Source organism: Sphaeramia orbicularis, chromosome 8 (assembly GCF_902148855.1).
Source record: "Sphaeramia orbicularis chromosome 8, fSphaOr1.1, whole genome shotgun sequence".
NCBI classification, from domain to species: domain Eukaryota; kingdom Metazoa; phylum Chordata; class Actinopteri; order Kurtiformes; family Apogonidae; genus Sphaeramia; species Sphaeramia orbicularis.
This window is the reverse complement of record NC_043964.1, coordinates 24416690-24441529: the sequence shown is the minus strand read 5'-3', so window position 1 is coordinate 24441529 and position 24840 is coordinate 24416690. Positions and strand designations below refer to the sequence as shown.

Sequence of the window (24840 nt, the reverse complement as noted above, 5' to 3'; positions counted from 1 at the left end):
CTCAGATAAATACAAAAAAATTATACTCTTGCTCTGAGCCATCCTAAAATTAATGATTTTTTAAATAAAATATTGGGGCCAAAAATAGGACCCAAATTGGGACATGAAAAGCTACCTAGGTGTCAGTGCATTTGATCTGGAAAACATGGCTTGAAATGGTCTTATATACCGCTATAAATAAAGACAGTGTTAAATTTGATGATTCTAGTGGTTTTTCTAATCCACACATGCAGGTTTTTCATGAATCTCAGTCGCATTCCAGGTTTTGAATGTAACCCATCGTGTCCACTTGCGTTACAAATGGAACCTGCCCAGTTAAATGCATATAAAGCGTGAATGATTTTGCAACAGTGGTCATTTTTGCATAATTAGTTTGATTCCCAAAATGTACCTGTGAGAGAATAAAAAGATATTCAAAAAAAATAGTAGCGCATAAATTTCATGTCCTTTTGACCATGTTACATACAGATTTGTGTATAAAAATAATATAAAAATAAAATAAAAATGTGTTTTATCTGATAAATAGTTTCTCTTTTATCTCAGTAAGTATTCATTGTTAACAGGGACCTGAAGTGCTTCCAAACTTGCTTCATAACATTAATCTACATCTGGTTTGAATTTTTAACCTCCATCTTCTGTTTTTAGGGACCAGTTTCATAGAAGCACCCATTTGCATTTATAATTTAAACTTTGTTTTTAAGTGTATATTGAAAATAATTTCAACAGGCAAACTATGTTTACAATATATGTGGTTGTATGCAGAATCAAAGCCATTCTGGAGCATGGGTGGGGATTGTTCTTATTTGTATGGACTCATGTCTGTAACACACTTAGCTTGTACAGTTTCTACATAAATACTAATAAAAAGACTTTGAGCAAAAAAAACCCAAAAACCTTTGACTGAAGCCAAGGAGTTAAAGCTGAAGGAGGAAAAATACTAGAATTTGATAATACACACCTTCACTCTGCAGCTGTCTGCTCTCACTGCAAATCAAGAAAGTGCATATAAATATAGATGGCCTGACACCATTTCACTGTGGAAAAGTGAAGTTTTCCAAGTTTCTGTGTAGAGCCACAGAGTTGAGAATCAAGAGTAACATTTGACTGAAACTGAAAAGCTGCCTGTAATTACAGCTGTCAGTCACGTATTAAACCTTCCTACCAGTCTGGAAACAGGGTTTCTGCAGGTATCAGCAAAACTAATTTAATGCAAGAGTGCGTTTTCATTTGTTGTTTTTGTATGCATGTGTATATGTCTATATATATACATGTAAATGTGTCTCTATATGCATATATGTTTATACTTGAAAAAAAAGGGAAGGTAAATTGTAATTCTGTGGAAGTGTTCTATTTTTTTTTCAATAAAAAATATTGGAGAAAAAAAAATCAAATTTAATGCTTTTTAAAGCTACTTTAAACAAATTTAAAGTCCATGTCCGACTGCAGATACAGTTTTATATATAGTTTTATGCCGGTTTACTATCGACAGGCTTTAACCAGGTTCTGAATTGTTCCTCCTCCAATCACTTCTGCTGAAACTTATATTTTCCCATTTTTCCAACATTTGCTAATATTCCCTCAGCTCTTTCGCCACGGCATGAGCACGCTCACAGCACGTTGCATTCCAAGCATCCAGTGGTGTGACTTTGTGTATCGGCCATAAAAAATAACCAATTAAAGGCCTCCGCCTGTCAATCATCACACTAAACTTCCAATCAAAATTATTAAATGTTTATATAATCAAAATAAATCATGAATAACAATGCTTTTTTTCCATCAAGTGTTTTTAATTATTTAATGCCTCTGGACATCAAATTTATTGCTTTTAATGCCATTTAAGGCCTTAATTTTCACAAAATCTATTTAATGACTTTTAATGCTTTTTAATGACCCGCATAAACCCTGGGAAACACCTGTGGGCATTAAAACCTCCCATCATAGGGCAGATTTAGATTTTTAGCTGAAAATAGATCCCATATTTCCTCTCAGGCTACTTGAATTACAACATGTGAAAGGTTATTGTGGAATTATTGGGCCAAACCATCAAGGACTGCAACTTCAAGAAAACATTCAAGAGCTTTACAAGATAGTGGAGGTAAGACCAAATTTAGGATTTAACACATTTGTCATCACACACACTGTTAAGAGGCCCATTACAGATACTTTACCACTTCTGTCAGCTGCACCCCCCCTCATGATCCGAGCCACGGTCACGGCCCCGGTGGCTTCATCACGCCTGATGGTGGCTCCCTGGAGGACAAATGGAGGAGAAGGATCACTAACTAAAGAGGACAAAGGTCTCATATCGTTCCTTCCCTCGTCTCCTTTTACTGCAGGTTTTTATATTCAGGGTTCGTACACGTTTTTCAAGGTCAAATTCAAGCACTTTTCAAACACTTTTAAGGATCATTTTCAAATTTTACCAGTACAGCACCTTATCAGTGGCGTAAAATACGTATCTACAGGAATACATATACTCAGGATCTTTTTTTTTTTCACTTTTTATCACAACGATGTACTATTCTATAAACATCAACAATTACGTTTCATAACAGCAAAAAGTTTAGAAATTAAAGGAGAACACGACATCTTATCCGAAAAAAGGGAAGCCTGCATAAATACCAATAAAAAGACTTTGTGCAAAAAAAGGGAAGCTACTTGGTGTTCTTCAGACACACTCCTGAGAACACCTGGGAAAACCTGGTAATTTTGTTTTTTGACATAAAGTTTTATTTTTCAAAATGTATCACCTCTCTGAAAGTAGCTTTGGCTTGCCATTTAACCTGAATTAATATTAAAAATAAATAAATAAATCACATCACAGAGTTAGAATTGCAAGCACTTTCAAGCACTTAAAGTAAAATTTGAGCACTTTTCAGACCTTGAAAACAAAACATTGAAATTCAAGCATTTTCAAGGGTTTCAAGCACCCGTCTGAACCCTGTATACTTTCAGTTCCACTCTCATCTCTCAGTCCAACTCACCAGAGGCTCCTTGTTCTTTACCAGCCTGACAATCTTCACCGACTCCTCCTCCAGTTCATCCTCAAAGTCATCTGGCAGTGGAGGCAGAACAGGGTCGAAGTTCTTCTGAGCCACGGTGTCATGCACCGAGAGAACGGCCTGACGGAAAAGAAAACAGACGTTCAGCTGCTGAAGCGTGCAAAGAGCCGCTTCAGAGAATCTACAGTGCAACGTCAGGACCGGGAAATGTCTGCATGGATGCATACAAGCCATTTCTGTCTGTATTTGTGTAAAAGCCCTTAAACTGACGAATGGTTTACCTTAAGATGCGGCGACGTCAGCAGGTGCAGAAGCTCCTTCTCTTCCGTGCTCATCGGCCCGCTCTGCAGCTCTTCTGCCACCTGACAACCACAACACACATGAACCATGAGCCATGACCTGATATAAACCAGTGCATGTGGAGACTTCTAAAGTACCATGGGCTTTACTGTATAATAAGTGCAGACACATACGCAGACATGCACGCTGGGAATGATAAGTAGTGAGAAGCTAAAGTCAGCAGTTTCCCCTCCGATAACTGGTGAGAGCGAGAAAGCAGCAGGATATGGAGTTTCATTAGATGAACATCGGGATGAATCAGCACTTTAAGAACATTAAAATTCACTTTTGATACCTGCATTGCTTCTCTGTCAGAGCTTATTCATTGTGACCAACTGCTGTGCCCGAGTGGAAAAAGCAATTTGGTGTTTGTGTGTGTTTGTGGGTGTGTGATGAACTTACATCCTCGGCCAGAGAAGATGCGCTGTGCAGGACAGGTGTTGGACTCTGTCTCTCGTACTGTCTGAGTTTCTCGTGAATCTTCAACACAAACATATTCAGTTTATTAGAATACTCAGATCCTCGTTAAAAGAGTGCACTATTAAAAAAAATAGTTTAAAGTCAAGCAGTTGAAAATAACCATTTATTTCAAGCAAAATGTATTCAGCTGGTATGTTTCTGATCTGATCTACACATTTCAATGTCACTATTTTTTTCATTACCCCACCCCCTGAAGGGGAGGCAAGGGTTTGTTTGTTAACACTCTAGCAGCAAAACTATTGGTTGAATTCATACTAAAGTGGGTTTACAGATTGCCAGTGACCCAGAACATATCCTATTACATTTTGGGAAAAGTAGGTCAAACTTAAATTTTTTTTATGAATTTTTAAAATCTTTTTTTTCCCTCCATTTACTTATAATGGGCGAAATTTCACATGTCTGTAGCAGCAAAACTTTTGGTTGAATTCATAAGAACTTGGGTTTATAGAATGTCAGTGACCCAGAATAGATGTCATTACATTTTGGGTAAAGTAGTTCAAAGTTCACATTTTTAAAGAATTTTTAAAATCTTTTTTTTTCCCCACTTTCATATAATGGGTGAAATTTCACGTCTGTTGCAGCAAAACTATTGGTTGAATTCGTACGAAATTGGGTTTATAGATTGCCGGCAATCCAGAATAGATGTGATTACATTTTTGGGAAAAGTAGGTCAAAGTTCAAAATTTTATGAATTTTTTTAACTCTTTTTTTCTCCCATTTACTTGTAAAGGGTGAAATTTCAAATGTCTATAAGAACATCAATTTTGTTTCAATTTACTTCAAACTTGCCACATATATAGAGGCAATTGATATGCTGACATCAGCAAATGCATAGACATGATGACATCAGCTGGATCGATGCCAAAATAAGCTACAATACGTGTGAGGGGCGGGGTTTGTTGTGCCTGGCACCACTTGTTTTAGTCAATTTTATCCAGTGATTCATGAGAAAAAACAAACATTGCAAACGATTTTCTGAGATTATATTGTTGAAAGTTGCAGCACTACTTCAGTGGTACAAGATTTAATTGGATCCTTTACTTAAAAACTAATTGTGCGAGATGCCTATTGCAGGACAAGTTAATGTTCCATATTAAAATTATATAAGAGGTATCAGCAAAATGTACTTAAATATATGAAAAGTAAATGTATGCTGTGCAGTGAAATATGATTTACAATGAGTGTGTGTATGCTTTTAATTTTACTGCTTCATTAATATGTATGCTGCATCATATGAACGACTTTATATTGTCACTGTCCTCTGAGAACCTCTAAAAAGTCATTCCTCTAATGAGTCGATTTTTCATGAGCTCAGATAAATAAGCCCTGATTTTAGTTTTGTGATGTTTCCAAACTAATCCAGGAAGGTTTTGTAGAGTTTACTTAACTTTAGCAGGAGGAGAATTTCCCGAGCTCATAGAAGAACACTTAATCCTTCAGTTTATCACAAACATTCACACATTCGGGGATGCCTTATTCAGTATAAAGATGAATAAACCAGAAATAATTAAGTACAATTACCTCAAAAGCGCAATACATTTGAGTAAAGGTACAGTTATATCCAACATACGTATCTTCAGAGACCATCAATAATAATAATAATAATAATAATAATAATAATAATAAATTGTATTTTTAAGCGCCTTTCAGGACACCCAAGGACACTGTACAACAAGATAAAACAGACAATGCATAAAATACAAAGAGGTAAACAAATAGATAAAAGAATAATTATGATATATAGAAATGAAGATGTAAAATGGAGAGTAAAACTTATGGTGGGTAGGCTAGTCCAAAGAGGTGAGCTTTGAGTCTGGATTTGAATGTGGGGATCCCCAAATCCACTGTTCCTCTTTCACATATTGTTAAAGTAGTGATTCTGAGTCCCTAACCTTCATGAGATATCCCAGGCTCCTCTCACTGAAGACATCTTTGAGGAACACCATGTCCTCTTTGTGATTGGCATCAGGGCGCAGCTGAGAGGTCAGCAGGGCCAACGTCTCATGTAGCCCTACAAGAAAAAGAGACAGGACGTGGTTAAGCCGCGTACGTGAACATGAACAGATGGGGCGCAGTTCGCTTCGAGCTGTATGGGCCGTATGTGTTGAGAAGCTACATGTTGTAGAAATCAGAGCATCTGTGCCAACTGGACTCACCCGCTCCTGCTGTGAGGACCGGCATGGCTTCTTTCATGGGTCAGTGAGGTGAGAGGAGGGAAACCTGGAGGAGGATAAACAAGAGAAATTAACATCTAAGCAACTCTGCTGTGAAGGGTTTTACAATGTGGGAGGATTATAAAAAAAGTTAACCTCCTTTCATAAGACGAGACAAGAGTTAATGGTGTGTTTTGTGTTTGTGTGAATGTGCAGAACAGATATAAAGGCATCTAGAGACCCATGTGGAGTCATTATGACCATACATCATCTCCTTGTAGGCTTTGTGCTATAAATTGTGCCTGCATTTTTGTAATGTATTTACCTCGTATGACTGTGTAGGTTTGTATGTGTAAGTCTTCCTGCACTATAGAGCCGTAAGATAAACATTCACCCCTGGTACTATTAATCACACTGACTCATGGCGAGGCCTGTCAGCTTTGTGTTGGTGTGTGAGAGAGCAGGAGAGTGGGTGGCTCTGGCACGAACCTGCATGAATCAACCAAAGCACGGCATCGTATCAAATGGTACAGGTGAGTAAAATACTTACAAGACAGAAAAGATTCCCTCCATAAACCTGAGTAGTCATTCATCTGGATGTTTACGTCTCACATGGAACTGTTAACCATAGTGTTTAAGTTCATACAGTAGTAAACACTCACTTCTTTTTTTCCTCTAGATCACAGGTGTCAAACATGCGGCCCGGGGGCCAAATCCGGCCCACCAAAGGGTCCAGTCCGGCTCTTTGGATGAATGTGTGAAATGCAAAAATAGATATTAAGAAATGAACAGTTCTTTTAGTTCAGATTCCACATTCAGACCAATTCAATCTCCAGTGGGTTAGACAAGTAAAATACTATCATAATAATCTATAAATACTCAAAACTCCACATTTTTCTCTTTGTAAATGTAAATATTTTCATGTATTTACACTAAAACAAAGTATAATTTCACAAAAAAATGTGAATAATCTGAACAAATGTGAAGAACCTGAAATGTCTTAAGAAAAATAAGTGCAATTTTAACAATATTCTCCCTGATACTAAATCTCTTATGTATTTGTAGATCCACCGTGATCTGTAAGTTATAATGAACATGTGTAAATGATAAATCGAAGCATAATATTGTTAAAATTACACTTATTCTATCAGTTTGTTCATGTTATTCACATTGTTTGAAAGGATAGTATGTAGATGTAAACATTTTCATTGTTTAATTTGACTTTTTTCGCTGTAAAATATAGAGAAAAGTTTGGAGTTTACATTATTTAGATATTATTATGTTATTATTTTACTGGTTCGGCCCACTGCAGATCAAATTAAGCTGAATGTGACCCCTGAACTAAAATGAGCTTGACACCCCTGCTCTAGATGGAAACAGACTTAAATAATAGTCATTGACAAGCCTTAATTTGTTTCTTTTGCAATTAGAACAGCAACAATTAATCAAATTAATGGTGACTATTCAATTAATTGACATTATTCTGATTAAGCCACAAAGACCTAAACAGCTCTGGATGATAAAAACCATTTACTGATCTAAATGTTCAATAGCTGGGGAATCAGTACGTAACTAAATAAGGTAAAATGTAGTTTCTCAGCTGTTCATGGTCATCAGATATGAACCATTTGGACGTTTAGAAGCGCCGTAGTGAACATGGAAATACTGTCATTTTCTACAACACTGATTCACTGGTAAAACACATGGAGTTTGATAAATGACAGCAGTTGGAGATGCTTGTTTTTAAGTTCCGATAATTACATATTTTGCTGAAAAAGTCACTTTTCCTTCAGTTTCCTCTATTCTGATGTAATAAGCTTTGAATTTATCCTGAGGTTTTATGAACATCTGCAGGATCAGTGAATTAAATATAGGAAAATACCTGATTTTCACTGATAAATGCATAGAATATTATTATAATAAATGGTGATAAATAACTTAGGAAAGGTTAAATGTAGAATTTTTAAAAAAAATTTTATGTCTTAAAAGGTTTAAACTGATTAATCGTTAATTTTTCCATTAAGGCCAAAAACAAGACACTAAAGGAAGTCATGTTGGGCTTTGGGGAAACACAATTCCACCATTTTTCTGACATTTAATAGACCGAGCAATTATTCTATTATCGGAGTGAATTTCATGCTCCATTGTTGAGTTAATGCAGCAAATCTTGTTGCCAATATCTTTCACCATTTGGAAGCCACTTCGCATTAAATGCGAAATGTGTATGACGGCAACACAAACATATGAGCAAGGGGTAATTCTGAAGGGGAGAAAGGCAAAACAAGGGGTTGGAAATAAAAAAAAAAGGGGCAACACTGATGTGGTTTGGGTAAAAAAAGTCAAAAAAGGTACTCATAGGTGCAAACCCCACTTAAAAAAAAAAAAAAAAAAAACATCTTAGAGAAGATTTTGTCTTTCCAAATACTATTTCTGCTTATATTTTATTTTAGAACTTCTGCATTAACATTATATACTGTATTTTACTGTGCTCAAGTGAAAATATGTACAGACTCTAAATAAGGGACAGAAATCTTGAGAAATATGAGTAAATACTTTATTATTCAAAATGTAGTTATTTTTCTTCATGAAACTAGTCATGCATTGAATTTACTAAAAATTCACCTTGTTTCACTATGTAGACATGGAACGGTATCTCAAAGCTGAAGAAAGTTATATTTAATTTATAGAAGGAATTATTATTGAAGCAAGTTCATTTGTATTGGAATTATATAGAAAAGGCTCATTTTCTTTAGAGAATAACAATATGATAAGATTACAGGACAAAATAGAAAATAACATATGCACAAACTGAACCAATCAACACAGTGCCAACAATAATAACTGTATCTAGATGTTCTTATAAGATTGAGTCTTGGGGAGTGCTGGACTGACCGTCGGCTGGATTATCACCGCCCCCACTGATCGATTGTCCTGCCACTTCATTCAATATTCTGCATACTTCCTCTCACTGGAAACACAAGTCAATAGCACCAACCGCAGACTCCATCATGCCTCGCTAAGATCTGAACAGCAGAAAAGTTGAACCAAAAAGAAATCAACACCAAAACGTGATCTGTAACGGGGAATATTTCCAATTTCACAATAAATCATGATATTAATGCTTGAACTTGTCCGGTTCAGTTTGACTTTCCTGTAATGTTGAGGTCACTGCAGTGCAGATGAGTCAACTGGAGCTAAATACTGGCTTTTAACGTCAGCCGTCTTATCTAAACCTTGCATTATGTTATCACTACTGCCAGTCCAATGTGTGTGTCAGATAGTGACAAAAATAGTGCTCAGATTATTTAGAGAGGAGGCAGAGGCTGAAATGTCAATAGTTTGGCTTTGAATTGAAAGTTTATTTGCTGAAAAAACGTCTGCTTCTTAAACACCTATAGATTAGGCAGGTCCTATAGTTGCAAAAAAGGTAAAACTGACATAATAGACTTATGCAACTTATAAGGAGCGGCAGAAGGAGTGGCTGGACGAGAACACATTAGAGAGACGGTGAAGTAAAGAGGTAAAAGCAGAGTCAAAACTGTGGCTTTCAATGATGTGAAGGTGGTGCATTCAGAGAACTAACAAAAATAGAAGGAAGGTCATCAAACAAACAGCAAAAACAATGTGAAGTTTTTTAAAAAATTAATTTAAAGTGGAATTATTAGGCCCGAGCCCAGGCACACATGCCGGCGAGGGCCTATTAAAATTGCATGGTTTCGTTATTAGTTTTTCCTGGACGCTTTGAATGCAGATTTGACTCCCTGAATGTTAACAAAAAGCCAATTTTATTTGACCAAAAATTCAAGCCTGGTGAACATTTTTTTTATTTGAAGTCGCCAAGAAAAAATATTGCAAAATGTCTTGGCAGCGCCCCCTCAAAAATCAAACTACATTATGTGGATGGGAGCCCTCCACATAGAAAAATGAAACTTGGTACATACATAGCCCATGGTAGGACAAGTAAAAAATTACATTATGGCCGCGCCCTAAACCCAACAGGAAGTCGGCCATATTGGATGGAAGTGTGGACCTATAAAATCCCATCCCTCATACTTTCATCATCTCCTCCAAGGGTTTACATCCAATTTGGACCAAACTCAGTGAAAATCACCAACACACGTGTGACCAAAAGTTATCATTTACTTTTTTCATCAAATGTTGGGCATGGCTTTGACGAGCTCACAACTAAGCGGCCATTTTCAGAAGTTTAAAAGTGTGTATATCTTGCAGAGACAGTGTCAGATTGAGTTGGACCCACTGTAACATTTGCGCGGAATGACAACTTGAACGCGATGATATGGAACTCGTATGGTTGGATCGTAAAATGGCTCTCTCACACCCCCTACAGTTTTTGAATGGGAGTGATTTTGGGTTTTTTTTGTACATAGTCAAAAGAAATTTGACACACACATCCCTCATGCCAAACTGAACCAAAAAGCCAATGATGACACACCCCTATTTAACAGTCATGTTTCCATGACAAAACCCAAAACTGTGCCATAGAAGTAAATGGGTTTTTGGCAGAAACACACCCCTCATACTTTCATCATCTCCTCCTAGGGTTTACATCCAATTTGGACCAAACTTGGTGAAAATCACCTACACACATGTGTGATCAAAACTTATCACCTTCATTTTTGATCAAATGTTGGGCGTGGCTGTGATGACCTCACAACGAAGCAGCCATTTTCAGAAGTATAAAAGTGCGTATATCTTGCAGAATGTTGGATCAAGTCCACGATACGGTGTCCCCTCACTGTCGGTGGCCTCGGCGTTCGCATCATGAGGCGGTCGTGCGGGAGGGTGAGGGCCTTAACACCGCTCGCGGTTTTAATTCTATTTATTTTTACCTTGGAGGGGAAGATGCAATATATTGATTAGGTGTAATCTGGGGCGCTGTTAAGGGGGGAGTAACCATGACAAATTCATGGGGCCCAGAATTTGTGGGGGGGCCCATAGAGCAGTGGAAGGGACCCAGTGGATATAGGTTAGAAGTTGTGAAAATTTTGATGAAAGATTCGATTTATAATAGAGGCACAGAAGTCAGGAGTCAGACGTTGAAAGCATGTAAAGTTTCACTTTCGTTTCACACCAGTGTAAGTTACAGGGGTTGGACAAAATAATGGAAACACCTTCACCTCAAGATGATAATGCCCCAATCCATACAGCTAGAATTGTTAAAGAATGGCATGAGGAACATTCTAATGAAGTTGAGCATCTCGTATGGCCGGCACAGTCCCCAGACCTCAACATTATTGAGCATTTATGGTCAGTTTTAGAGATTCTAGTAAGACGTCGATTTCCACTGCCATCGTCTCTAAAAGAGTTGGAGGGTATTCTAACTGAAGAATGGCTTAAAATTCCTTTGGAAACAATTCACAAGTTGTATGAATCAATACCTCGGAGAATTGAGGCTGTAATTGCCGCAAAAGGCGGACCTACACCATATTAAATTATATTTTGTTGATTTTTTAAGGTGTTTCCATTATTTTGTTCAACCCCTGTACGTTAGTTATGGATCGCACCCCCACGTATAGCTATACCACCTGCCCCTACCCCACGTACATGCAAAATTCTAACCAAGTACATATTTTGACTTTGGTTACAATGTACCTAATTATAGCATTAAAGGGAATATTTCCCTCTTTAGCATCACCACCTACTGGTCTTCTGTGTTGGCATACTGCCATATTCTGTATTATTTCAGGTTCAAAGCACACCATCTTTTTACTAAATAATTTTGAGAGGTTGAAGTTTCGTCATTGAGGGGTGATTGTGGGTCCTGAAGCAAGACCAGTTGAGAAGGAAAGACTCTTTAGTGGCTCCTAGAGGACAGGTAAGGAATGACAGGTGTGGAATGAGTTAGAATGGTGTGATGTAAATGCAGTACAAAAGGGCAGAAGATGAAGACAGATTTCTCTGCACAGTTAAATGATATGAGAAGAAAAAGAGGGAAAGGTTTTCATTGAATCTGATCAATATATCAATGAACGGGATAATTCAATTAAAAAAGGAACCTCAATATACTTCCATAAACTTACTAAAGCCTATTCAATGGAAAAATAAAGCAATTAAAGAGCACTCTATACCTCTTTTGGTCATAGGTGAAGATGAAAAACCTGGAAAGTACAGAAAGAAACCATAAAAAAAAGAAAGAAATCTAAATGTTACAAAAAACAGAATACAGACGGATAAATGAAACGACTTTAATGTCTATCTATAGTACAATGAGCACCACTATGTATTAGCTTGTTACACCGTGATCTAAGGAAAAGGTTGAAGTTAATTTTGTTTCCAGTGTCAGCAGAAATGCATGATGGTCTCTAACCTGAAAACATCAACTTGGATATGTGGTGAATCCAGTGAAGGGTTCCTTAATGAGGACAGAAGGGAAGTAAGAAGAACAAGAAGAACAAACTGTATCTGACTGTATACTCTTGGAAAAAAAAAAGGTTTGTCATCATGAAATAAAAAAAAAAACATCTATGTCCTGAACTCTGACATTTGTGTTTACTGTAATCTGCCTTTTTATTTTGATGTTTCCCATTTGTGTCACATAGGAGAGATCTCATCTTATTGTGTAATACAAGTCTGTAACACAATGTTATACCTGTACATGCCAGTCCTATCAAATATCAGTACATATCACTAGAATTTTCACTATTGTATTAGTCAGGAAAATACAAAAAGCTGCTGACCTTCAACCTGCACATGCACAGCTCTGGAAAAAAAAACACCAAGACTGCAGGTTTAATTATTTTTTATAGAAATGTGTTTGGGGGGGGGGGGGGGGGGACATTGTTCATTTTGTCAAAAAGATAACTGGTCAAAATACCTTAAATAGTGGAGAAAAAATGCTCATATTCATGTTTGAACAAAATACTGATGCAGGCTTTCTGCAGGTATCAGCAAATCTAATTTAATGCTCTCTAATGTCCTTTTTAATTGCACTTTAAACAAATTTAATGCCCATGTCCGACTGCAGATACAGTTTTATATATAGTTTTATGATGGTTTATCTTCGACAGGCTTTAACCAGGTTCTGAACAGTTCTTCCTCCAATCCCTTCTGCTGAAAATTGCATTTTCCCATTTTTCCAACATTTGCTAATATTCCTTCCTCTCTTTCGCCATGGCATGAGCACGCTCACAGCACGTTGCATTCAATGCATCCGGTGTTGTTACTTTGTGCATTGCCATAAACAATAGCCAATTAAAGGGTTCTGCCTGTCAATCATCACACTATACTTCTGATCAAAATTATTAAATGTTTATATAATCAAAATAAATCATGAATAACAATGCTTTTTTTCCATCAAGTGTATTTAATTTTTTAATGCCTCTGGACATCAAATTTAATGCTTTTTAATGCCATTTAAGGCCTTAATTTTCACAAAATTTATTTAATGACTTTTAATGCTTTTTAATGACCCGCAGAAATCCTATGATAGTGTTAACCCTATAACACTAAACGTACCATATTTGGTACATGAGGTTTGAAGCCCTCTACATGATCAGTGTGATTTTTTTTTTCTTGAAAAACCTGATGTATACAACTGGATACATGCAATACATGGATAATCCACCAGGGGGGAGGAATTTGTTCACCAGAGTCCTTTCCAATGACACTACAAGATTGTCATTAATGAGGAAGGAGGCAGAACTTTGCCAATTTTGAAAAGCAATTACCAATTTGTTAGACATGTTTGTGCTATATTATGTTTTTGTTTGTTCAAAAATAATATTTGAGCATTGAGACCCAATGTATCAAATATGACACAAAATTGAAACTCATACATGGAAATTGATATTTGAAAAAAAAATTCTTGGCTGTTCAGAAGGACCAATAAAGGCTCCAGTTTCAAAGAACTAGAATTTTCTGTCAATGATTTAAAGGTTCAGGCTTTTCAGGGTTAATTTAGGAGCTTCTGAAATCAATATTTAGTGGAATAATAGAATCACAGCTTGGTATTTTTTATGCTAATTCCGCTGAGCTTTTTCTTTTTTGACAGTATGTAACTACCCCATCCTGCTCTTGATCACATTTCAGGGATTTTCAGGTCTCAATTTTTTCCAGAGCTGAATAATTTTATCCTATTATGTCTGTCATGAATGGCATGTGGACTCTTTTATAATATTTTTTTCCCATATTTGATAACAAAGTATATACATATAGAACTCAAACCCCTGCATCTCATATTCCCTCATAGATGATAAGTCAAAATAAATCAACTGAAACACACAGTAAAACAAAATTGACAACAAAAAAAAAGGCACGTGGACGCTTAAGTTACAGGCAAAAATGTGAGGTTGAAATGAGCATTTTTTTTTTTTAATAATCTGAAGGAATTTTCTCAAGGTGTTTCGTGTTCGTGACAATAGACAGACGTAAAAAAAAAAAAAAAAAAAAAAAAGAATGATTCCTGTGACGACCGTGTGGAGAAATCAAACGTATCCTTGTGCTTTAATGGTACATAATCGGAATATGATTAACCTCAGCGGAGACAGAGACGACCGTGAGTCCATGAATAATGCACTGAGCAGATATTGCAGAGCGAGACAGAGGGATGAAGAGAAAATGAACAACTTGAGTATAAAGAGGAAGGCAGCACTTTTTTTGTTCTGTCAGGAAAATCAGTGAGAGCAGCCCACAAGAGACGGCCTCTTTATTCTCAAGTATGTCAGCTGCGATTTTCTCCCTGTAATACGCTATATTTAACTCCAAGAGGGAGAAAAAAAAAAGATCATCAATACAACATCTCTGGGTGTGATTAAGTTAGTGATTCATTCTGTGCTTTATAGAAATATTCACTTTTCAATGATGAGTCGCCATCAACTGTCTTGATCAAAGAAAAGCTTCAACGTTTCCACCCATCTCCTCACCACCCGTCTCATGACTGATAAAACTAGTAGGCGGCCAGATTTAACAGCCAAGTAAAAATTTGATGTATCTCTCTGTAATGTGCAAGGAGCAGATTTACATAAAGGCGTGGTATGAATGGATTAGGGTTCAGTGTGGAGCCGATAAAAAGACTGATGGACTCTTCCTTAGATATGTTCTGTCATAGTTTTTACAATTTAGTTTCACCTTCGCTTTATTTGATTTTTTTCTAGTGTTTTCTTTTTTTTCCAGATTAGTCAGTTAGTGTTATGTTCTTTAATACATTATTACACCTGACTATACATGAACTGTAATGACAAGTCTGTCACAATAACTGCATAATTATAGAATAGAATAGAATAGAATAGAATAGAATAGATGTCACTGTCAAAGGAACAATGAAAATCAGTTTAGCAGCTCAGTTCAATTTAGCAGCAAAACATTTAGTGCAAAGGGACAGTATAAGAAAAAAATAAATGAATTATGTCACGTTATTTTAAGTAATTTAGTATTATATCCAGATCATTTACCATTTACATCCTCTTATTGTTCCCATTCTTTTTATACTATCATCTATTTGTTATTTTACATTTATTTTGGTCCAATGATGGGTTTTGCATATTTAAGTTAAATCATATCCACCTTATTTACCTTTTTAAATTATGATTATTTTGATTTTGTACCTTGCGTGAACCTCATATCTGCCATGTTCAATTTTATTAACAAAAGGAAAGCAATATAATCCATTCAATCTAAACCAATAAATGTCCTGTCTTTATACAATGGGTTAAAGTTTGCAGAATTAATGATAATATCACTAATTACAATCACTAGTATGACAATTTTCATCTCAAATCTCCATACTATGACAGCTCTAATTCACAACTGTCCAGTTCTAGTGCTTATGAAAATGTTTTCCAAAAGCTGGATTGTGAACATTTTATTTCGATTCTTCTTCTTTTTTTTTTTTTTACAATACCAATAAAATAGGCTTGTGAAGACCACCCAGCGATTTCATCTCAATCTGAGTTTGGCTTCAAACAAAGTCAAAGCGCTGCCTGTTGTAACATCTAACATAGAGCATGAGTGTTTCCTTTCATAAAGACTGGAACATTAAAAAAAAAAAAAAAAAGACAGCTTCATCATCATCTGCTTTGTTATTCAGGGCAAAATAGGCCTGTAATAACACAAAACAAAAAACAAAAACAAAAGCCATTCGGGAGGAAAAAAAAGACTTAATGTAAAATTAATTAGCTGAAAACTGCAGCCAAATCTTGTTTCTGTGAATAATTAAACTGGAGATGAATGTGTTCAGAAACTGCAGCTTTTAACAAGCAAAAATGCGTGTGATGCTTAACATTTCCCTTTGGGAATATGACATCATTTACAGAACTGCTCTCCCATGTACGTGATGAGGTCACCTGAGAAAGGTATTATGGGAACACATAAGTAGCACCCATGGGTTTGGAATGGAGAGAAAAGAGTGTTTTCATAGTCATATACACTCTATGTCCTTGAGAAAATGTACACTTTGTCTTAGGGCTGGGGGAACATATCGAATTAATTAGATTTATCGTGGTTTGGCTTTCTGGAAAATCTGAAAAAAGCCTACGGTGCAAAATCAAGATCATTCCACTGGAGACCTTCCTCATGCAGCAAAAATTCTAAATGCAACCCGTTTGCTTCTTGTGAATGTGTTCCTCCAGTTGTATATGACGTCTAAATTTAGTACAGAAAGAATATTCCTGAATCTTGTTTTGTCCTTAACCCTTTATAGGGCACTAAGAAATACTCTGAAATTCACATTTTCAACCTTAGTGTGTTATTGAAGGAAATAAGACTTTATTACTTTTGTCAAATTTTTCACATTTCTTTATTGTCATGTAGAAAAGTCAGGTCAGTGAAGTTACCACATTTGGTTCCTTTCCCATAAGTGGCAAAAATTTTTTAGAAAAATCCAAGAAGTATAATAAAAAATGATTGTATGGTATTTTAGAACATTAGACCAATGTAAATGCTGATCCAGACACCTGTCCACATCCACATTCTCCCTTTGAACATCATTCCTTACATTAGTACCATTACTTCATGGTACCTAACAAAGCAGGTACACTCACTCTTCATGCACAGGTGGACCTTACAGACCCTGTAGACCACATTGGACCTGAGATTGTTGACTCACTATCCTCACTGTAACTGTTACTGTCACTGTCTTGTAATGTATGCGGAAATTACCAAAAATAGTCACTTGCCCGATAAAGGGTTAAGCCAGAAAACTATTGATTAAAATCATAAATTGTTAAAATAAATGGAGATTTAATATTTTGGCCATGTTTGGTCATGTTATACAAATTTTCAACCTCCAACCTAACTTCCCTGTATAAAACAATAGGCTGATCTTCACTCGCAACTTCCTCTTTTGATGTCTGACCTTCCAACTCACAGACAAACAGGCCTTTAGAAAGCACCAGATGTTTTACATCACCACAAAAACACAACTACACTCACCACACAGTACTGATCCAGAAATAGACTCAGACACCACACTTTCTGCTTTTCATCCAAGCAAATATGACGTTTTCAGTTGAAATCTAGTTAAGAGCTTAACTGCAGATCATACAGCAATGATGGAGCCCCTGTGAGGTCATAGGAAAAGCTCCGAAGTCAGCTGATCAGACAACAAACGTCACCAAATACTCACCAGGACACACATAGTTACACGCAGATTAAACAGCCCTTACTGCCACTTTTACTACTTTAAAAACAGGTCCAGTACCGTGTATACTTGAACATCCAAATACTAAATATACATGTGCACTGTTAGGCTCCTTCCTTTTTTTCTTTCTTTTTTTTTTTCTTTGCACTATGATTATAAATACTACTTTGTGTGTATACATATATATCTATTTATACATAATTTTCTTTGTCTTATGTCCTAAAAGTGTGATTGGCTATGTATACAAACATGTTAATATCATTATTATTATCCTTTTTTTTTTTTTAAACTTATTTACTTTATTTATTCTACTTTTTTTCTTTTGCTTTCTTTTTCTTCCTTTCAGTGAGCATTATTGATACCCTTTTTTTCTTTCCAAAAAAAAAGAGAGAACAGTGTACTTTGTACTATTGATGTCTTGTATAATATTTTGTGAGACTGTTCGGAATAAAAATTTGAATAAAAAAAAAAAAAAAAAAGGTCCAGTACGCTTGGGTCTGGTGTTAAATACTACTTTGTAAAACACCAATTCTATGGGCTCTTTGTCCACATACTGATCAAGGTTATTATCATTAATGAAAACTAACGAAATGACGAAAACTAGAATTGAAAAAACATTTTCGTAAACTGAAATAAACAAAAACTATAATTAAAAGAAAAAAACGATAGCTAACGGAAACTGTAACAGAAACTGAAACTAACTAAAACGGATAAAAAATATGGATAAAATTCCCTTCGTTTTCATCTTTATCAATGTCGGACTGATACAAAAGCGATTTATTTCGCTCTAGCAATTTTAGCTAGCGGCACCATATGACACTTCACAGTCCGTCACTTCTCGTCACTTGTGGTTTAGAGTTGTTTTCTGGTCCCCACTCTACCTGGAAACATGGAGACTAAAGTTGGGAGAAAGCAGCAGAGTCCTGTCTGGGATTTATTTGAATATGACGGCGAGGAAGAGAAAAGATACGACAAAACTAAAATTAATACTAATAGTAAACTAAAACTAAGCATTTAGAAAAGAAATGAAACCTAATAAAAAAAACAGCAAACCTGCTCTAAAACCTAATTAAAACTAACTGAATTAGAGAAAAAAAAGTCAAGACTAGAATGAAAAATCCAAAACTATTATAACCTTAATACTGATGCATTCATTCATAAACAGATACGAAGTCTGGACTCATCAACAAAACAAATGCACAGCCGACACACTCTCTATACCTACCCCCCCCCCGGCTTCTCATGCCTCTTTCTTTCCCTCACAGGCCTTTTATTTATCCCACTGCTCTGCATCACTAGCTCTAGAAGGGGTCGTGACATCAGCGGTTTCAGCAGGACAGCAGGCGATCATCACGAACATCAACACACAGAGAAGAGTTTCACCAGGTCTCCCAGAGTCTCTTGATGTTCTAACACCTTACGTAAGAGTTTCAACCGCACAGATACAGTACGCTGCAGCAGAGCCGGGTCAGAACAGACAGAAATGTGAGAATATACCCTTCTACTTCATTAATGATACTGCCTTTTTTTGCAAACTAAAAGTGTTCTCGGGGTTCTATTCTGCTGGTTCTATTCACAAGAGTCAGCTCATGTTATCTGAAGAGGGGTTGTATAAGGTGCTTATCCATGGTCGGTGTATTACCTACAGTAGATGACACACTGATAGCTTGGAGAGGCCAAAACAGGAGATAAGGGATATACTGTTGTGGGAGCAGCAGCAAAATATACAGTACAGTAAGTTAGCCTCCTTAAAAAAAAGTCAGACTGTATTTTAATGATTAGATTGAACCCTTAGAAACACAGAAGTCGCCAAATTGTACAAACAATCCAGTCAAGGCGGGTGACGACCGACAGCTCCTGTGTTCTGGCAGGTAAAATGACTGTTTTGTTTATGGAACTTCACGGTGTTGAAGAGCACTCCAGGGCTGCAGTTCCCCGTTAGAAATGGCAGACGGACAGCAAGCTAGAGTGCTGAAAATATACAAAATATAGCACACATTTAATTTGATACTGCTTCATTTTTAGGAAGCTTAAATATGCTTTGCTGCTGGCAAAATTCACTGCAGTACTTTCTGTGTCTGTGCTTTTGTCAGCTTCTGCAAATTGGGGCTGCCATCTACTGTAGGTAAGACTTTCCGCAAGTACCTCATACAACCCCACAAAAAAAAAAAAAATTATAACTAACCCTAAAAACTGGGCCAACACAGGGTCCAATCCGTGGAATGAATTTGCAAGGAGAAAAAAAAATTACTCTGGGATATTAATAGTTAAGGGTGTCAAAATCATTTTAGTTCAGGGCCCACATACAGACCACACTGATCTCAAGTGGGTCAAACTAGTAAAATACTATAATAATATCCTAGAAATAATGATGGCTCCAAATTTTTTCTCTTTGGTTTAGTGTAAAAAAGTAAAATTACATGAAAATGTGTATATTTACAAACTATCCTTTCACAATTAACAAATTAAGACCCACGCATCTACTAATCTAAACTGTAAATAATTGGTGTAAAATACAGTTTGTCATCTTTTCATGGTCATCACATATGACCCATTTGGACATTCAGAGGCTCCGTGGTTACCATAGAAACACAGTCATCTTCTACAACATTTGATTCACCAGTAAAACCCATGCAGTTGAATCAATGACAGTGGATGGACACAAATTGGGTTTATGTCCAGTTAATGCTATATTTTACTAAAAAAGTTACCTTTTCTTTAGTTTTTCTCTGTTTTGATATAATAAACTTTGACTTTACTCTGAGCTTTTATGAACATGTACATGATCAGTCAATTAAACATAGGGAAATAGATGATTTTCACTGGAAAAAAATGCAGAATTCAGAGGATAATATTATAATAAATGGTAATAAATTTAAGAAAGGTTAAATAGAGAGAAAAAATCATTTGGGAAGTGACACAACAGTCACACTGGGTGCTTATGGGTTAATGTGAATAAGCTGAACAAATGTTAAAAAAAAAAAAAAAAGCTTGAAATGTCTTAAGAGTAGAGCAATTTTAACAGTATTCTGCCTGTTAGTAAATGTTTTGTGTCTTTGTAAATCCACTGTGATCTGTAAATTGTAATGCACATGTTTAAAAAATAAGCTGAGGCAAAATTACAATTATTTTTCTTAATTTCAAGTTGTGCATAGTTGTTCATGCTATTCACATTTCTAAAGGGTACTCTGTAAATGTAAAATGTTAAACATAGAACCAAAACGAGTAGGGTTTTTACCTCTGTGATGCTGCTACAACATGCCACAGAATTCTGTATAAAGATGTTAAAGCACAATATGGGGCCATCTGGAGTGGTTATTGTAATGTGGGTACAGTCAGGGATCATTAGAAACACTCTCTCCAACATACAGTAATGAAAATGTATTATCTACTATACCATGAAAAAGGCTTTGGCAGCGTGACACTAAAACAACAAATGCTCGGTCAAGCTGTTCTAAGCAGGCTGCCTTTAAGGGGGTTGAGTGTGCTGCTTTGGTAGATGATGAGGGTCAGCGTCACACCCCTCCCTCCTTCAGGACTGTACACTCTCATCCTGAGTTACATGCTTTTACAATATGGCAATACGGCCGTGGATTTTATTACCGCATTAATCAACGAATGAAGGATTTCGACTAAGGACTGATGCCAGGGGAGAAGGCTGGTGGTGTATTTAGTACCGCTGCCTATTGCACTGGGCTGCCTCGTCATAGTTCAGCAAACTTTCATCAGTGGAAATAGTCGAAGTAGACAACATTTTCATTGGCCGGTGTGTGGAAAAGAATAAAAGCTATTGATCTCAAACACAGCTCATTATCTGGACATGGACAAAGGGATGTATGTATGTTATGCGTGTGTTTTAGGTTTTTTCTTTATATTATTTTAACTTATTTATTACATGTGATGTGTTTTATGTGTTTCTAGTAGCATGTGTTCTGTTTTATGTGTCGCATCATGTTTTTGCCTTTGCCTAAGTCAAATTTCTCCCACAAGAGACAATAAAGTGAACTTTGAATCTTGAATCTTGGACATCTAAGCAACCCCTTATTAATTAGCTGATTGCCCTACTCTTGTAAAATGTATAGATGTAATGTATAATGTAATATATCATTGTTGAAATGTCACATATAACATTCTTTCTCAGCTCCAAAACTCAAAATGATTTCCCATCTTCTCTAAAAATACTTATTTAAACTACACATACAGTCACGGAAAAAATTATTAGACCATCAAAAACAATGGTTATGCAATCAAGTACTAACTCCTCTGTGTATCATGTGACTAAAACAGACAGAAAAGAACACATGGAATGCCTAAAAGCACTGTTTTTGGCAGTACAATGCCATAGATATTGATGTAAGAACTGAAGTGATTTTGGTTATTATCAAGAAAACCATGAAAAATGGATAAATATCAGCTCTGAAATTAAACTATTATGATATATATTTTGTTGTTATCATTATATTTGTCCAAACAAATGTGCCTTTAGTTCTATCAGGCATTAAAATGAACAAGAAATTGAAGAAAACAAGGGTGGTCTAATAATTTTTTTCCGCGACTGTAGAACTATAGGACTTTCCATTCCCATTGATCTAAAATATAAATGTCAAATCAATATTTCATTCAAGTTTAAAGGTGGATTTTTGTTCCTGAGTAAGAGCTGAAGAGATCAGAACATTATTTGAGATTTATAATGCTTAGTTATAGAAAAAATGTAGGGAATATTTCAGAAATCTAGAGAGAAAACATTTAAAACATTTCTGATTTAAAGATTTCAATGTTGAGTAAAATTGTAAAACAAATCATTCTCTAACCATAGATGGCAATGTTATTAAAAAAATAATAATAAAATGTTTTTTTCAGTGATATTTAACAGTGGTACCAGGCATTACAATGAACAAGAAATTGAAGAAAACAACGGTGGTCTAATAATTTTTCCAATGACTGTATCTATATTTCGTTGTATCTATAGTTGCTTTTCCATCGGACATCTGTGCAAAACTTTACCGATATTTACTAAATGTTGAAAAAACAGAAGTGCGTAATGTCGGTTTTTCCATTAAATCACAAATGCAATGATTTGTTTATTTATTATCGCGAGATGACACGAGAAGTCATTCCATAAACATGGCGAGGAATGTAAATATGGTGTTGATTTACAGATATATTCATTATTATTATATATTATCCCTCTATCTCATACTAAATTGAAAAATGATTGGGTTTCCTGGTGTGTCCACACATAAAGCGACATGTTTCTTCTTCTTTGCTTGTTGTAACGTACGTCAACATCCGTTTTTTTAATTCACCTGACTCTAGTGGGAAAAAAAGGTCTTTCCATTGCAGTTTTGCGTGATATACCATTTGCGCTACGCCCAAAAAACCACCTCTTACCGGTGCAAAAACTTTTAATAGAAAAATGAGACTTTTGGTGAAATTGTCGTTTTTCCATCATGCGCAAGTTATATTTGCACAATTTGAGAGTCAATAGAAAAGCGACTTATGAGTGAAGTTCCAAACAACAACAAACTGAATATCCTTCATTTGTCCATTCTAGGCTTTTGGTTACTGGTCAGACTCGTACATAGTATCTGATAATAATGCACCTTATTGCTGGATGTCACCTGCATTAAACATAAAGCACAGGACTATATCTGTATTAAACTACTGTAGAAACATGGGGCGCTCTGTGGAGGTGAACACGATTCTTATTTTCAGGTGATTAAACACTAATGAAAACTTAATTATGAACATTATTCTTAATTGCTGGCACTAATGACTATGAGTCGACCAGGAAAGTCTTCGCTCGGAGGCAGCCCCAAGTGACAGGGTTGAACCGTTTTTTTTGTATTCTACATGTACCAACACAACCCAGGCTGGTGCATCATAACATATCTGGACACAGCGCTGAGAGTAACAACATCTCTGTCAGTACACGATCAAGTGTCTTGTTTCATTTCCACAGTGCCTTGAGAATGAACACCGCTCTCACGCAGCTAATCCACTGCTCTGACAGTAATGGGAGGCAACACTAAGCATGTCTGGCCACCGTCCAACACACGTTTACCCCTCTCTCTCTCTCTCTCTCTCTCTCTCTCTCACACACACACACACACACACACACTCAACAATGATGTGACCACAAAGCCTCCCATCAGCTCATCTCAAAGCAGCGAGCAGAGGGTGTGGTCTGGGAAACTTATATGATTTCCAACATGGAGGGAAACTACTGATGTTGACAGCTGACACACTCCTGCACAGTGTCACTCAAATGCTACCACCCCCCCCACCCCCTCTCCCCAGTCCCTCTGAAGCCATTCCCTCAGTGCTGTGCGGCAGAACATAGGCAGATGTCTATTTACTGCTTTTGTTTTGTCTCCTCTTTCTCCAAATCTCTGTATTTCTACTTCCTCCATCTGTGGAGCGTGATGCCAGCCCTCCCTCCCTCCCTCTCTCTCTCTCTCTCCCTCCCTCCCTCGTTCCCTCTCCTCCATCTCTCTGCATCACTCTGCAGTGCTACAGTGCTCTACTCTCCCCACATACACCATGCCGTCAACTGGCAGATGGAGGGAAAAAAAAGAAAACATACTGGACGGCAGAGCATTCCCTCTTCCAGCTGATACCTCGTGAAACAGAACAGACGTATGAGGACAGGATGTGCCTTCTTACCTTCTCAGCTCTCCGGATCTCCTCCTCTCTCTCTCTCTCTCTCTCTCTCTCTGTGTTTGTATCCCTCCTGACTGCAGCCACACTGTTTCTCTCGCTCTGATTCCTTCTTCCGTCTTCCTCCTCCTCCTCCTCCTCCTCTGGCTGCTGCTCTCACAAACCTGCTGCCGCCGCTGAGTGGCCGCCTCTTCCCCTCTTCCTCCCTCTCTCGGTCCCTCCCCTCCTCTTCCCACCCTCCTCCCTTTACATCTCTGATGTTCTCACTGTCTCCATCAGTGGATGAGGAATGCTATACTGGAGCATTTCCTACTTTCAAAATGCTGTATAGTCTTGTATCTTCTATCTATCAGTAGGATTGAATAATTAAATGAAATTGAAGCAATATATAGTTTACAGTTTTAGGTCAAATGTTTCATATTATAAATGAAGCATAGTGATTAAGGGATTTACATTATAAAAAGTATTCTCGGGGGATAAGAGAAGAGCTTGCTAGCTAGGTAGAGATCCTACAAAAAATTGTCATAATTTGTATATTTCAGTGGAAATGATTATTATGTTGTCAAAACTGCAGTATGGAAAGCAATATATAGTTTATGATGTCTGCAGG

General features: G+C 36.6%; 1 protein-coding gene across 3 annotated transcripts in view; it reads right to left on the bottom strand.

The window, feature by feature from the left end:
• The window catches only part of mpp3a (MAGUK p55 scaffold protein 3a), a 47750-nt gene extending 23359 nt beyond the window's left edge, over nucleotides 1-24391 (bottom strand). For all 3 annotated transcript variants that reach the window (XM_030142038.1, XM_030142040.1, XM_030142039.1), the window contains exons 1-7: nucleotides 24237-24391; nucleotides 5978-6041; nucleotides 5714-5832; nucleotides 3744-3821; nucleotides 3284-3364; nucleotides 2985-3122; nucleotides 2169-2250 (exon numbers count right to left, since the gene is read on the bottom strand). In XM_030142038.1, the coding sequence (XP_029997898.1) occupies nucleotides 2169-2250; nucleotides 2985-3122; nucleotides 3284-3364; nucleotides 3744-3821; nucleotides 5714-5832; nucleotides 5978-6014 (535 nt within the window). In that variant the 5' untranslated portion in view covers nucleotides 6015-6041; nucleotides 24237-24391. The remainder of the gene's footprint in view (nucleotides 1-2168; nucleotides 2251-2984; nucleotides 3123-3283; nucleotides 3365-3743; nucleotides 3822-5713; nucleotides 5833-5977; nucleotides 6042-24236) is intronic.
• Nucleotides 24392-24840: the final 449 nt, after the last annotated feature.